The sequence below is a fragment of the Physeter macrocephalus genome, chromosome 21 (genome assembly GCF_002837175.3).
Source record: "Physeter macrocephalus isolate SW-GA chromosome 21, ASM283717v5, whole genome shotgun sequence".
Lineage (NCBI taxonomy): Eukaryota > Metazoa > Chordata > Mammalia > Artiodactyla > Physeteridae > Physeter > Physeter macrocephalus.
In genome coordinates, this window is record NC_041234.1 from 46,124,872 (window position 1) to 46,141,450 (window position 16,579).

Genomic DNA, 16,579 nt, shown 5'->3' on the forward strand with positions numbered 1-16,579 from the left:
GAACGGGAGAGGCCACAGCAGAGGGAGGCCCGCATACCACAAAAAAAAAAAAAAAAAAAAAAAAAAAAAAAAAAAGGAGTGAAATTGAGTTATTTGTAATGAGGTGGATGGACCTAGAGTCTGTCATACAGAGTGAAGTAAGAAAGAGAAAAACAAATACCATATGCTAACACACATATATGGAATCTAAAAAAACGGTACTGATGAACCTAGTGGCAGGGTGGGAATAAAGATGCAGACATAGAGAACGGACTTGAGGACACGGGTGTGGGGGATGGGGAAGCTGGGATGAAGTGAAAGAGTAGCATCGACATATATACACTACCAAATGTAAAATAGATAGCTAGTGGGAAGCTGCTGTATAGCACAGGGAGATCAGCTTGATGCTTTGTGATGACCTAGAGGGGTGGTATAGGAGGGTGGGAGAGAGGCTTAAGAGGGAGGGGATATGAGGGTATATGTATACATATAGCTGATTCACTTTGTTGTACAGCAGAAACTAACACAACATTGTAAAGCAATTATACTCCGATAAAGATATATAAAAAAAAGATTTCATGCTTGAAAGAAACCAAATATTTGTGGGCAAGAAAGTCTATGCCATTTACTTTAGAATTTTTTCCATTGTTTGCCATCTTCTTTAAGTTAAAAGAAATAAGCATTTGAGAATTTTAGCTAACTGCATTGTTCGATGTCTGGTGAGCTAACACCTTATTTTAAAAACTGTATAAAACCCTACAAAAAGACATAGTCCTGCTCTCTGGGAAATGATGATGTCTTTGGGGGAATCCTACAGTTTATTACAGGCTTTAAATTTTTGTCCCTAACTCTTCTCAGTTTGCAGGCCTTTCAGATATATCCATCTCACAAGACATCCCTGTGGAAGGAGAAATCACCATTCCCATGAGATCTCGCATTCGGGAATTTGACAGCTCCACATTGAATGAATCTGTTCAGAATACCATTGTAAGTTAGATAAGTTGAGAGAACTTCTGTTCAGTGTCATGGGGCTAAATATCTAATAGCACTTTGTAATATTTTTGTTTGGTTCACTGGTTTTCAGTGTATTTTATTTATTGAAATTTAAGGTTCTCCCCTAGAGAATAATTTGGTACAGCCTTTTTGGAAAGCAGTTTGGCTGTAATGGATATTAAGGAGCTTAAAATGTCCAATCTTTTTGAGGTGATAATTCCGCTTCTCTAGGTATAGTATAAGGAAAAAAAAATTTTTAATACAGAAGTATTTATAAAAATACAGAAAAATATTTATACAAAGATGTTTGTTACAGCAATATTTATAATGGGGGAAGTTGCAAAGAAGGTAATCGGTTAAGTAAATTATGTTACATCTATGTGGTAGAATGGTAAACAACCATTAAAAGTCATGTTTACGAAGAACTATTAATGACATGAAGAAATTTCTAGGTTGAAAAAATTAGGACAGAATTACCTCAACTATATTTTGAGAGGTTATGTTTATATGACTGCACCCTTTTTTAAATGTCTTGATTTTTTAAAATCTGGCTTCTAGGATTCATTTGCCAGAATGGATGGGAATGTTGAAAATTAATTGACTTTACATATTGTGAAGAATGTGTTAGCTTGGGAGCAGGCTGATTGCCCCTGTGACCTCATCATGTATGAGCTGAAAGTTAGGTGCTGTGTTTTGCAGAGCAGATTTTACTAGTGCTATTATTTTCGTTTCTTTAAGTAACATATTAGGAGGGCTATGTTTCTCTTTTGTGGAGTTAAAAAAATCAAGACAGAAATGATGAATGTGGTAAAGAGTTAGATGTTGGCTTAAAGTGTTAATAGAAAAACCCCACCTCTCTGGTTTGTTTGTATAGTGAAGGAATTAAACTGGAGTTATAGCTCTAAAATTCAATGAAGGGCTCCCAGGAGATTGAAATAAAAGAAATTTTAGCAAATTAAGTGAGGGGGCTGCTTGGCAACCTTGGTCATCACAGTGCAAGTTGTTTATGTCTTTCAGATGCGTGATCTAAAAGCTGTTGGGAAAAAATTCATGCATGTTTTGTACCCAAGGAAAAGCAATACTCTTTTGAGAGATTGTAAGTATATAAGGATTTTGAGGCTTTGCTGTTTCTCATCATACCTTATCATAAGTATTTTATAAGGCAAAGGCTCTGTGGTAATAAAACAGATGTCATTTTGCAGGATGAAAAAATATATAAATGAAGTTTTTGAAAACAGTTAAAAATTTAGCATGGAATTTCAGCGATTGGAAGATTTTGCTGAATATATTGTCCTCATCAATAAATATAGACTGTATCTTCTCACTTGCTATAATAGACACTGCAAAGACTATTTCTGGAAGTGGCAAAGACATAGGGACTGTGTTCAACCAAAGAGCTAATGACTTCCAAGGGAAAGGCAAAATGTGTAAATGTTAAATTAGAATAATAACTAATGCCCATTAAAAGTTTAACAAATTAATAGTACTTTATTGACATTTCTATTTTCAGAATGATCATTTAGTCTGTTGTCTGCTTTCTTTAGGACTTCCAAAACAGTGTTTGCAGAAAATTATGCTGTTATTTAGAATTTATTCTTAAAATTGTTAGACCTTTTCTTTTCAAGCATTCTTGGTTTTTCTTAGTACCCTTTGTCAGAAAAAAATTGAGTCTGTTGTTTGAGAGTAGTAACAATGATGTTGTACATGAGTGTACCTTCTATTTTGGCAGCATTTCAGCTGTAATATAAGGATGTCAAATATGTGGCAAATGTGCCATCACTGTGTGGCAATTGGATGCAGCGTCAGAATCTTTTTCAACATAGTACATTGTGGGTTGAAGCTGACACATGATTTGCTACAGCTCGTATATAGTGGAAAGAGCTAGGGCAAATCAGTGTTTGAATAGTGTGTGATCTTGGATAGACAGTTAACTTTTCTGAGGTTGAAGTTTCTTCCTCAGAAAAGCTGTCTTATCCAATGAGATACCACTTCAGATCCATTAGGATGCCTATTGTCAAAGAAACAGAAAATAACAAGTGTTGGTGAAGGATGTGGAGAAATTGGAACCCTTGTGCATTGCTGGTGGGATTGTAAAATGGTACAGCCACTGTGGAAAACAACATGGTGGTTCCTCAAAAAATTACCATATAATTTTATAGTATATAAAATTTATAGTATAGAACTACCACATGATTCAGCACGTCTCCTTCTGGGTATATACCCAAAAGAATTGAAAGCATGGACTCAAACAGGTATTTGCACACCCGTGTTCATAGCAGCAGGTGAAAACAACTCTTACGTCTATCAGTGGATGGATGGGTAAATGAAGTGTGTTATATACACCATGGTATATGCCATATATGAATGGGTTATTATTCATCCTTAAAAAGGAGTGAAATTCCTGATACATGCTATAACATGGATGAACCTTGAAGACATTATGCTAAGTAAAATAAGCCAGACACAAAAGGACATACATGATTCCACTTAATGTTAGGTACCTAGAGTAGTCAGATTTGTAGAGACAGAAAGTTAAATGATGGTTGTCAGGGACTGAGGGGGTATTGAGGAGTTATTGTTTAATGGGTTGGAGTTTCAGTTTGGGAGATGAAAAAGTTCTGGAGATGGATGGTGTGGTGCTTGCACAACAATGAATATACTCCGTGCCTGTACAGTTAAAAGTGACTAAAATGGTAAATTTTGTGTTTTATGTATTTCACAAGAATAAGTATAGTTTTAAAATACTGTTATGAATCTTTTACAAATTAAAAACAATCTTCACTGCATTAAAAAAGTGTATTAATGTCAGTTGTACTTGAATTCAGCTTTTCAGTTGATAAATTTTAACAATTTATTGTTTATTTAATAAACAATAGTTTATTAGAGTGTTAGGATTATGGTTTTTCTTTTTTTACATCTTTAACAAACTTTCCACAGTGGTGTCAAAATTACTTATTTTAAAAAAAGACGTAAGTATGTACATATGCACACTTCTTTGAAGTAAAGTTATGTACAAGTGAGGTTAAAGTTAGAAGTGGTATATGTACCTTTTTTCATATTACTTGAGGAAGATAATTGTGCTTTAAGCTGTATGTTACTGAACTGTTGGTTTATTAATCACCCAACAGCTATTGATTGAGAACCACAGTGATGAGACCTAATGTTGACAGAGCCTTTATAGTTTTCAAAAAGTTTTCATGTTGTTAACATTTAACCCTATGAAATTACCAGTGTTGGGCTGTTTTTTCACCTATAAGAACAGCAATTCTGTGCTAGTTCAATGTAGTAATTATGAAAGGGAAACAATATTGCAGAGTGGAAAGGACTTTATAGTAGGAATCAGAAGATTCTGGTTTTGGTTCTAGGTTCTGGTCCCACCCCCACACTTAACTGTTTACAGAAACTTGGGCACGTCACTTCTTCCCAGCTTTGTTTTTCATATTTGTGAGGTGAACCTGATTATACTTGCCTTGTCTAATGTAATCTCAGATAGGTAAAGTGACTTGGCTTTAGTCTTCTTTTTGACGGTGCAGGGTAGGGCACTTAAGTCTTTTGACTCCTTGCTCATTGGTCTTTAACTATAGCATGCTGGAATGTGGCTTAGTAGGTGGGGAGAGGGGTGATTTGTGGGATGTGAAGTGAACAAAATTTAAAGGATATGTGAAGAAGGGCATTCAGAATTGGGGAGCAGGGAGGGCCAGCAGAGGGGTAGCAGAGGTGGGAAGGCTTGGGCAGACAGGGAGAGCCTTGATGTCTGAATTCCAAGAGTGGGAGAGGTACATATTGGAATAAAGACAGAAAACACTATACATGGTTGTGTCTTAACAGTCTTCTGTCTTTTCTTGTAGGGGATTTATGGGGCCCTTTGATCCTTTGTGTGACGCTTGCATTGTAAGTACTTATATTTCCTTTCTTTGTCATTTGAGATAGATTAGATTTTTTTCATGGAGTTTCAAAACTGAAGGGGATTTTGACTGAATATTTCATTTAGGACTTCTATGACATATTGTACTCCTTATGTATTTAAATCTAAAAAGTCAAGTAGTTTTCTAGATCAATTCAAACAGTGATAGAATTTAAAGATGTGAAAATTATGCCCACCTTCATTTACCAATGACTTCTTATCCTGTTTCAGCCATTTCTGTTCAACATTTATTTACACTCGTGTACCTCATTAAGCTAAGTGAATTAAGTATCTGTAGGTTTAAGCACTGTTTATTTGCAAACATAATTCTTTTAAAACTTACTAAAAGTATAAGTGATGATAAATTAGAGTAGAAGTGGTAGAGTTCAAAGCAAGATCATGTTTCAAAGTGTTATGTTTTCCATATGCATTGTATGTAAAGAGAAGGGACAGAAGAAGGAAAGCAAAGTTCCGATGGAGAGGGGAATATAACCACTGGTAGAGCGGAAAAAATACTGCACTAGGATTCAGTTCTGAGTTCTCATCCTAACTTTGCTATCAGCAGAGTGACTTTCGGCCACTAATAACCAAAATTTGTATAATGATTTTTCTCATCTTACAGAAAAATTTTAAATACCTTCTCTTATCCTCATAACAAGAAGTGAATATTTTTCCTCTTTTGACAAACAAGCTCAGGTTCAAAGAGATTGAGGACTGAACCAAGGTCACATATTCAGTGGTAGACCTGGAATTCAACCTCAGGTTTCCTTGACTGCCCATTCTCTACCTCTGCATTTATTACACATCTCTCTTCCCACCTAACCTCTCTGGGTCTCCTTTTCCATATCTATAAAAGGAGATGGTTGAGGGTCCTTTCCAGGCCGAACCTTTTAGGATTTTAAATTCAAGTTTCTTACTGGCTTCTTTACCCATTTTTAAATGTAGGTCAAGCACATGGTAATTTAGGTAAAAACGTGGAGTGCTCTATCTTATGCCTTTAATAACCATATCAAGGAAAACAATCCAGTGCCTTGATGAAAGGGTTTATATTAGAAGCTCTGAGCGTATACTTTTTTAGTTTTGAAAGATTAACCTTAGAGATTATGGAGTTTAATCCCACTTATTTGCAAAGAAGAAAATTGGAGTCCCAGGACATCAAGTGATCTGCTCCAGTTTCCATATCTAGTGACAGAATTAGGATCAATATCTGAGTCTCCTGTCTTCCAGGCCAGTTAATGTTCTTTCCGTCATACCATGCTGAAGCAATAGGAGTTCCAGACAACAAGTGATGAGGGCCAGCATTCTTTGCACTGGATTGTCAGGACTTGGAATGGAGTATGCAGAATCATAGAATACAAAAGCCTGTACTGGCAAATAGCATAGCAGGACAAGACTTACTGTGTGACTTCTCTATACTTTGTAATAAGAAGAGGTTGTGAGTTTGATGTTACTTATTCTGTTACTGGAAAAAATGACACAGAGTACAAGTGTTCTGAGTCCAAAATTCAAAACAGTTTACATCTGTAAAATTTTTAGAGAGGATATAAGTGACTGTTCAATTACTCAGTTTCAAAGCAAAGCCTTTTCGTGATAATCTGTATGTTTTGATTTTTAAAAATCAACAACTAAATAGGTTTATAGACTGTTTCCATTTTTAAATGCCAGAACTAGAACCTTAACCCAAGGATTACAAATTCAAATGTGTACATGCATGCATTGCGAATTGGTTACCAGAAGCCCTTGTGAAGCAATCTGCTCCTGTGCCAACTGCACCTGATTGTTGCCATGTAGGAATGCAGGTCCAGTGTTAGAAACTCTTATGATTTTTCAAGAAAATCCAGAAATACCTCCCAATTTTAAAATAACATCAACTTGAATTTAAGACCATTTTAAGTATTGTATGGACCAACAACCTCATGTCTGTGAGCCACATTTAGCCCTTCAGTTTATACCCTCTGCTTAACCAAAAAAAGTCTTCGGTAATCCATTTAAGCATTCCCATGAGGTCAAATGGATCACCTCTTGTAGTCCTGAGGCATTTGGAATTTGAAATAAGGGAGCCTTGCCGTATACTTCAGACATTTTCCTTTTGTACAGCCTACATATTATAGATCTGGTGAGGTTTAGGGCAGCTCCCTGATTCAAAGTTTGAGAACCCATGCCGTAACTTTGTTGCTCTAAATAAAGGATTAGGCAATTCTCATGCCATTTCCTTGTCACAGAATGCTTCAGAGAGGCTCTGTAGATAGCGAAAAAGATGGAGGGCCCCAGTTTGCAGAAGTGTTTGTCATTGTCTGGTTTGGTGCAGTTACCATCACCCTCAACTCAAAACTTCTTGGAGGAAACATGTGAGTATTATTAAAATGCATCCTTTTTCCCTTGCCAGGTTGCATATCTTAGATTTTTAAGGAAGTCTGGCTAGTTATGTATTTTTCAAAAAGAAAAATCAAAATAAATGAGAGCCAAAAAGAAAGTTCTCTTAAAACCACTGAACAGAGATAACCTAGTTGAATTAAATTACCTTAAATTATCTGGGGTCCTTTGATAAGCTTCAGTGCTCTCTCTCCAGCCCCTGAAATCATAGGCAGAATTTTTTGTCTTAGAAGATTATGTCTGTCTTTGGGAACAGATGGTCCATAGTTTTCAACAAATTCTGAAATAGGTCTGTAAACCAGAAAAGATTAAGAAACACCATTCTTAGAGGTTCAGTGGGAGAAGGAGGTCTCTAGGAATTAGAACAGATCATCTAGATCCTAGATGGCTGACTCTTAAGGAGTTTAAGCAGAGAGGAGGAGAGTATGGGGAGAGCAAAACTAAAGCACGTTTAATACAGAGGACTATCCTCATAAAATCAACATTAGGGTATAGGTATTATGTATCTGAAGGAAGGTAACGATCCATGATTCATAGAAATCTGTGTAATAAGCTGTATCGTGATACAGATCAGCTATATTTATGATCTTTATGGATGTATGTTGTTTTTTTAGATCTTTTTTTCAGAGCCTCTGTGTGCTGGGTTACTGTATACTTCCCCTGACGGTGGCAATGCTGGTTTGCCGGCTGGTACTTTTGGCCGAGCCAGGACCAATAAACTTCATGGTCCGGCTTTTTGTGGTGATCGTGATGTTTGCCTGGTCCATAGTAGGTAAGAATGTACTTATCTCTACAGTAACAGAGCAGACTGAAACATGAGTTAGAGATGAAGATCAGATGAGGAGCAGTGTAACTTATAAGTTACATATGAGTGATATGATTCTTGCCAGTGTCATCCATAGAACCTTCTTCTCTCAGTAGGGATAACATTCATCTTATCTGAGTTGGGTATCTGGACTTCCGAGATGTGGAGAGTCACGTCTTTTTTTTTTTTTTTTTTTTTTCAATCCTTAAATAATGGATAGGGTTGAAAAAGGAGATTACACTAGACCTAGCTTAGTCCTGGCATATAGGAGGCATAGGTGACTTGAGAAATGACTTGAGCCTTTTCCTGATAAATTAATCATAATAATAGCCAGCATTTACCAATTGCTTACTGTAGGCCAGGCACTGTCATAAGTACTTCATATATATTATCTCATTTAACCCTCACAACAATCCTAATGAATAAAAACAGTTATTATTGGTCCCATTTTTATAGATGAGGAACAGACCCAGAGAGGTTAAGCAACTTGCCTTAGGACACATAACTAGTGAATAGGGGAATCAAGTTTCAAACCCAAGCAGATCACATACCTGTTTGGAAATGTACTATACTACCTCCCAGTATAGGTTGTTAAATATCATAGTACTTGTCTGCTTCAGTAGAAAATTCTGCTAAAGATTAGTGAGAGCCTGTAGCAGTGGCAATGAATGCTATTTGCTCATTGTTTGTACTTTCCTAAAATTCTCTTAAAATTCCACCTTAAACTGGAAGTGTTCACTAGCTTCTTTTTAATGGGATAGACAGACTGCCTAATATTTTTATGTGCAGTAACATCTCTTTGCTCTGGAACATGGTTAAAAGCCGAGAAGAAATCCAAAAATAAGGTCGGAGAATGCCAGAATTGATATTCCAAGGACTGTATTAAGCTTGGGCGCTTTAACTACCCATGGAAGAGCCCCTCATTCCCTCAGTTAGAGTCTGATAATTTACCGTACATGTAGTTCTGAATAGCTTAGTTATCAAGTGTCCAGGCCCACAGTGGTTCAGCAAGTAGAATCTTAGATGAGAGAGAAGTTCCTGTAAATCAGCAAATACTTATTAAGCACAGACTGTGTGTCAGGCATTGTGCTAGGCATGGTCTCTATCCTCCGAGTTCACAATCTAAGCATGTAAACACTTAAGGCCAATAAAGTTTTCCAGGTGGGCAATGGAAGTCTATGCAGGTATAGTGGGGACACAGAAGAGGTAAGTGGGCAGTTCTACCTGGGGTGGCAGGATACCAGATGGTTGTTCAGGAAAGATTTCCTTGAAGGGTGATTATCGATGAGTAAAAAGATGACTATATGTTTCCTGGATGGACAAGAGGATTGGCATCTAAAAGAGCTGATAACTTATTAAGAACAATTACTCAAAAAACACAGCAGTGTGAGGCTATTTGCCATAGGAGTTTTGTAAGCCTATTTAGCACAGTTCAGTAACTTCTCAGAAAAGGGTAAGAAACCCCTTTTAGAAAGGTTTCCATCTTAAATGGTTGAAACCTTTCAAAGTTTTCATACTTGAAACAGGTAGCCCTCAGCTGTCCGGAAAACTATGCTGCCAAATGCCTTTTTCGCTGAGGATCACAAATGTAACTGAACTTATAGCATATAATTCTGTGTCCCAGACTATGCCAGGCCCCTTCAAGTTTAGTAAATGTTAGTAGTTGTGACAGTCTTACTGTATTAAATATTCCTTTTTGTTGTCTTGTTTTGCTTTGTTTAGCCTCTACAGCTTTCCTTGCTGATAGCCAGCCTCCAAACCGCAAAGCCCTTGCTGTTTATCCTGTTTTCTTGTTTTACTTTGTCATCAGTTGGATGATTCTCACCTTCACTCCTCAGTAAATGGAAATTAAAAACCAGAGAATTCAAAGCTCATTTCAAAGATGCAATTCACTGTGGAGTTCTGCCTTTGGCCCTCTTTTATCTAATTTTGGAGGTATTTGGTAACTGGGTATATGAGGAGATTAAAAGGGAACCATAAAGCACCGTCACCATTTATGTAAGGAACTGATGTTTGAAAGGCCGTCCTTTCCTTCTTAATGTTATTTCTTTAAAATATGGGTGCATAGTACACACAGTATAATGCCTCCTTAAGGCATGGTGGGGTCACTGTGGTCCATTTGGGTGACAACCAATGACTCGGGAAGCACATGGATACATCCTGCAGGTTGAATAGAGTTGGTAACTATATTTTCAGTTTTGAGAATACCAGTTCAGGTGCAGCTCTTAAACATATTGCCTTATGACTATTAGAATATGCCTCTCCATAGTGGCTGTATCAATTTACATTCCCACCAACAGTGCAAGAGGGTTCCCTTTTCTCCACACCCTCTCCAGCATTTATTGTTTCTAGATTTTTTTATGATGGCCATTCTGACTGGTGTGAGATGATAGCTCATTGTAGTTTTGATTTGCATTTCTCTAATGATTAATGATGTTGAGCATTCTTTCATGTGTTTGTTGGCAATCTGTATATCTTCTTTGGAGAAATGTCTGTTTAGGTCTTCTGCCCATTTTTGGATTGGGTTGTTTGTTTTTTTGTTATTGAGCTGCATGAGCTGCTTGTAAATTTTGGAGATTAATCCTTTGTCAGTTGCTTCATTTGCAAATATTTTCTCCCATTCTGAGGGTTGTCTTTTGGTCTTGTTTATGGTTTCCTTTGCTGTGCAAAAGCTTTTAAGTTTCATTAGGTCCCATTTGTTTATTTTTGTTTTTATTTCCATGTCTCTAGGAGGTGGGTCAAAAAGGATCTTGCTGTGATTTATGTCATAGAGTGTTCTGCCTATGTTTTCCTCTAAGAGTTTGATAGTGTCTGGCCTTACATTTAGGTCTTTAACCCATTTTGAGTTTATTCTTGTGTGTGGGGTTAGGGAGTGTTCTAATTTCCTACTTTTACATGTAGCTGTCCAGTTTTCCCAGCACCACTTATTGAAGAGGCTGTCTTTTCTCCACTGTATATCCTTCCCTCCTTTATCAAAGATAAGGTGACCATATGTGTGTGGGTTTATCTCTGGGATTTCTATCCTGTTCCATTGATCTAGGGTGGGAGGGAGGGAGACGGAAGAGGGAAGAGATGTGGGAACATATGTATATGTATAACTGATTCACTTTGTTGTAAAGCAGAAAATAACACACCATTGTAAAGCAATTATACTTCAATAAAGATGGTTAAAAAAAGAATATGCCTCTCTTTTCATAAATAATAAAGGATAGTCTATTTTACTTCTATTAAGCTTAAAAAGACAATGACAGAGGTTGGGAAAGGGGTTCATAGATGTGGGAGGAGAAAACATCTACTAAGCAAAATTCAGATTTTGATTAGAGAAAATTCTGCACTTGCTGCTTAAAAAAAAGCAAAGGACATCTAAAACATAGGCTTTTTTAGTCTATAGTCACCTTTCTGCCATGCTTAATAGCAGCTCAGTGACACTCTTAATTTTTTTTTAACATCTTTGTTGGAGTATAATTGCTTTACAATGGTGTGTTTCTCTCACTTTGCCACAGCTTACCCTTCCCTCTCCCCATATCCTCAGGTCCATTCTCTATTAGGTCTGTGTCTTTATTCCCATCTTACCCCTAGGTTCTTCATGACCTGTTTTTTTTTTTTCCTTAGATTCTATGTATATGTGTTAGCTTTACAGTATTTGTTTTTCTCTTTCTGACTTACTTCACTCTGTATGACAGACTCTAGGTCCATCTACCTCACTACAAATAACTCAATTTCGTTTCTTTTTATGGCTGGACACTCTTAATTTTTAATCTTACTCCCCAGTTCTGCATATGCATGCTAAGGTGTTAGCAGTCAACTTGTAATTTTCCTTTGACTGAAGCTCTCAGTGGACCAATGCTTGAACTTACCCAAGTAGAAGACCTCAGAAATTTAGATTGGTAGGTCCCTAATGCATATTATCATGTGGGCACCTTCTCTTAAGGGTAGAATGAGGCAGTTTGGATACAGCATAGCTGTAAGGAATTTCTTGCTATTCTGTGCAGTCTGGCCTCTAACTAAAAAGTAAAGCTAAATCAAAGGCTGCATTTAACCATGTAAACATGTAGGGATTTAGTGTTCTAATGGCTGATTTCACAGAACAACTAGATGCTTAAGAGCATGAGGTAGGATGAGATGAGTTTACAGCTGCCGCCTTTTCATAGTGGGCTTAGCAGTTTTTTCATTAGGTGTGTTTTTCGGGTTGGGGATAGCAATTTATTTTCTTGGTTTTAGACTTTATTTGTAAAGCCAATTAGCTCTCCTTTAGAGAAGTACTTTTTTGCACATGTGCACCTACTTGTATTCGCAGCTATTTATGCACACAAGTGTGAAGGCTTTTCAGGGAGCAGAGTGTCTGGTACAGGCTGATTCTGAGCAAATCAGGGTTCTTTTAAGGTAATATGAGCTGCTGCCTTCTATAAATTGCACAGTGAAAAACTCTTAATAGACAAAAATTAGGAGTCAGGCAGAATACATTCATTGTAAATATACAGTTACTTATAAAGATAGGAATTTCTTATTCCACATTTTTTCTTTTTCATGGAGTTTAAGTATTTATTCACTGGTATTTAAAGATGACCTACACATAGATATATAATTTTTAAAATATACTTTCTCCATCCCCAGATTAACCAAATGAACAATACTAGGACAAATGAGTACTTGGAGTGATATTCAATTACAGAGCATTACAAAATTGGTCCCCTCCGTCCCAGCATTGTCTAGATATTTTGGTTATGTATTTGTATTTGTTTCAATTTCCCTTTTAAATTTCAAAATAAACCCTGTTAGGACAAAGCCAATGTTTCAGTCTTGAATTGATAAGGAAAATATTTTGAAACTGTTTCTGATTTTTAAATTGGTCCTAAATTATCATCCATTTCCATTGTCTGAAATTTTCTAACTTCCCACTAAAAACATCTCTCTTCCAAAGTTGTTTTGTAATCTATCCCAATGATTATAATGTAAAATTAAAGAAATAATCATGCTTCTCAAAAGGGAATTAAATCTCCACTGAATTTTACTCAGGCTAAATATTTAGTCAGAAATTCCTAAGGCCACAACTTTGGTGGGGTTTGTGTGTGTGTGAGGGGGGTGTTATACATATTGGGTGTTAAGGCAACTTGTTCTGTGTTTTAATCTGTTGCTTTTGGGTGACTTAGGGAATGGTTTTATTTGATTTAAATGAAGGCAGGTAAAATGGAGATTTAATTATCTTTCTGAAAATGAGTGGTCAATTTGAGGGTATAAATAAATATTTTTTTAATATATGCAAAAAAGTGCATTGCATTCTGTCACAGAAGACCTGAGTATCTGGAAGTTGTAACCCTCAACACAGCTTTCCCTGATTTGCTGCAGAGGCACGTGGCTAATTATAGAAAGGAAGACTAGAAGGGAAGGGGACTCCAACAAAGGGGAAACCCTGTTCCGGGAATTGGAAGGTTTCATGCTTTAGATGAAATTCAAGCATGTGAGCATCATTGCCTAATGTGCATTGCTGCCATCGTGGCTTATCACTTGCTGCTCCTGCTTCTGAGACTGAGACCCCGTTGTCATATTCTTTAGCAGTAGGAAAGGTGAAGACTGGATTTAATTGCTGTTCAGATTATAAATACTCAATTGATGTGAACATGTTTTTGCAGTGTAGTCTTAAAAGTCAATCATTAATCAAGTCTTTTGCCTCTTAAGTGGTTTATTACATGAGTTGAGTTGTGTCTTTTCACTGTGGGGATTTTCTTTTGAGCAAGGTGAGGGGGTCACAGGGCATGGGGCTAGTAAGCATTTTACTGTTTACTGTATTTGTCTTTTTATAAAGTGTCCCCCAAAATGTGATTAGAAGGCTAACAAGCTTATATTTGAAGGTTTAATTATGTACGTTATATAATCTAATTACTTACTGTATTTGGACTTCCTGTTTATTCCTGGAGATGAAAATGAATATCTCCCATCATTTCCAATTCTTGGATAACATCAAGTCATTGGAATTTATCTAAAGCCTATCATGATATGATCAGACATCCATTGCATGCAGTTGTTTTATTCCAGAGTAAAATACTGAAATTGTGCTTCTTAATTAAACTGTTCATTTCTGAGACAGTTTGGATAGAAATAAATGTGTGAATGTTAATGCATATATGTAAATTAGAAATACTTTTTTAGATTCTGTGGGCTTTTATTAAAAATAAAGAATTTCTAGGGATTTACTTAGGTCATAAGATGGCTAAATAATAATGTGACAATAATATTACTACAAATAATAGCTAACATTTATTGGGCACTTACTGTGTGCCAGACACTATTCTATTTTTTTAAGAATTTTTGTAACAGCTTTATTGGGATACACTTTACCATAAAATTCACCCTTTTAAAGTAATATACAATTCAGTGATTTTTCAGTATATTCACATAATTGTGCAACTATCACCACTGTCTCATTTTAGAATATTACCATCATTCCACAAAGAAACCCCAAAGCCTTTAGCAGTCGTCCACTTTTTCCCTTTTCCCCCGCCCCTGGCAACCATCAGTCTGCTTTCCGTCTCTATGGATTTGGCCAGGCACTATTCTTAAGTGCTTTTCATGCATCTCCTCCAATCTTCAACATAAAGTGGTACAATCCTCATTTCACTGGTAGAAAATTGAGGCACAGAAAGGTTAAGTAAATTGTCCAAGGTCACACAGTGAATTGATTTAAAATAGGAAAACACATTAGCTGAGATCATAGTAGGACACAGTTTTGAACTGCATTGTTATACACATGAAATGAATACACCTCCTCCCCAGGGTATGTTCCCTGTTACTAGCCATTACAACGTACAGCTCACTGGAGGTCAATAACTCGTTTTTTTTCTGAGTACTAGAATACTATATTAGTAGCATCTGAGGAAGACACAAGAGCGGTTGTACATTGGGAAGAGTTAGGTTTGCTGCCCTCACTCCTCCTTGAGCCCCTTTTCTTTCCCCTCCTCCCACCACCAGACACATACACCCCTCCCCTTTTTCTCAAAGTCTTAAGAATCAAGCAGCTTCTGCCTCTTTCGTTTTAATTCTCCCAGAGGGATGGTTAACACATCAAAATTTAATGTGTCTATTCAGGTGTTCATCGTCAAGGGATGCCTCTGGTCACATGTAGTACCAGCTATATTCCTAAGATCTCAGAGAGCAGTAGTGTGAAAATAGAATGCCTTTCTATTTGGGTTAAACTAGGTGGAGTGAAGAAATAACACAGTAAATAAAGGCTTTGCCTTAATGAAGTCAGTGTTCCAGCCTGGTAGGAAGTGGCTACACGCTGCTCTTGTTCACTCTGTTCTCTTTTAGAGCCTTTGTATTCTGCACCATCTCTGCTGGTAATTTCTTGGTCCTCTTCGATGCTCTGTTTTAATTCTGATCTTTCCTATAAATAAAGAACCTGTGAAAAGAATAAATCTGTAAAATGATTTATGAATATTAAATGTGCAAATAAAAAACACTGGAAAAGGAGAATTTGCATGTGCCTGTTCTTGTGCTGAAAGGCATGGGGATATTTCCTGCATACTGTTTTCAGATATATTGTCATCAGAAAATATTGAATGCTGTGTAGGATTGCACAGGTAGCAAGTTAGGAAGTCACATTTACTGAGCAAATAATATTTACCAGATGCTATAATAGCCGTTTTATAAACAGTACTGTTCCCAGTGAATTTAAGGTTCTTGCCTTGTCGGGAAAGAATTTGGAGACAAGCAGGGAGTTAAGAAAGTAAAGTGAGGATTTATTTAAGCAAGAATACGCCCTCAGAGGGAGAGCAGACAGACAGGTGAGGAGCTGCTGCCCTGGGTTTCTCTGGCAAGCCGGTTATGAGGGGCATACAAATGAAGGGGGAGAATATTCACGGGGGAAGGAGGGGTTTGGGGGTCGTATTCCCTGATTTTCATCCCAGCTCCATCTTCCTGAGGGGAGGAGGGATTTCTGTTCTTATTTGGCTTAGATCAGAAGTATCATGGTGTCAGTGCATGATGGGTACTTCTTATCTGTAAGGCTAATTTTATTGTAATGAGAGCATAATGAGCAACAGGTCACATTCAGACATAGGAGATTCCTGTCTTTCCCCACCTTTCTTGGTCTGCTTCCAGGACACTTACCACCCAAAATGTGTGCTTTCCTGTCAGTTTGGAGGTTCCTGCTTTTTTTTTTTTAACATCTTTATTGGAGTATAATTGCTCCACATTGGTGTGTTAGTTTTTGCTGTACAACAAAGTGAATCAGCTATACATATACTTATATCCCCATATCTCCTCCCTCTTATTCCTGTCCTGCCCCTAGATCCTTCAGAACTATTTTTTAAAATTCCATATATATGTGTTAACATATGGGATTTGTTTTTCTCTTTCTGTCGTACTTCACTCTGTATGACAGACTCTAGGTCCATGCACCTCACTACAAATAACTCAATTTCGTTTCTTTTTATGGCTGAGTAATATTCCATTGTATATATGTGCCACATCTTCTTTATCCATTCACCTGTTGATGGACACTTAGGTTGCTTCCATGTCCTGGCTAT

General features: G+C 36.9%; 1 protein-coding gene across 3 annotated transcripts in view; it reads left to right on the forward strand.

Annotated features, from left to right (window-relative positions):
• YIPF6 (Yip1 domain family member 6) overlaps positions 1-16,579 on the forward strand; it is a 79,444-nt gene that overhangs the window by 12,783 nt on the left and 50,082 nt on the right. For 2 of the 3 annotated variants that reach the window (XM_007118955.4, XM_024116559.3), the window contains exons 2-7: positions 838-966; positions 1,990-2,068; positions 4,821-4,863; positions 7,099-7,224; positions 7,864-8,021; positions 9,777-9,942. In XM_007118955.4, coding sequence (XP_007119017.1) covers positions 838-966; positions 1,990-2,068; positions 4,821-4,863; positions 7,099-7,224; positions 7,864-8,021; positions 9,777-9,895 — 654 coding nt within the window. In that variant the 3' untranslated portion in view covers positions 9,896-9,942. Of the gene's footprint in view, positions 1-837; positions 967-1,989; positions 2,069-4,820; positions 4,864-7,098; positions 7,225-7,863; positions 8,022-9,776; positions 9,943-16,579 lie in introns of those variants that run through there. The other variant, XM_028482532.2, reaches the window with a different exon arrangement.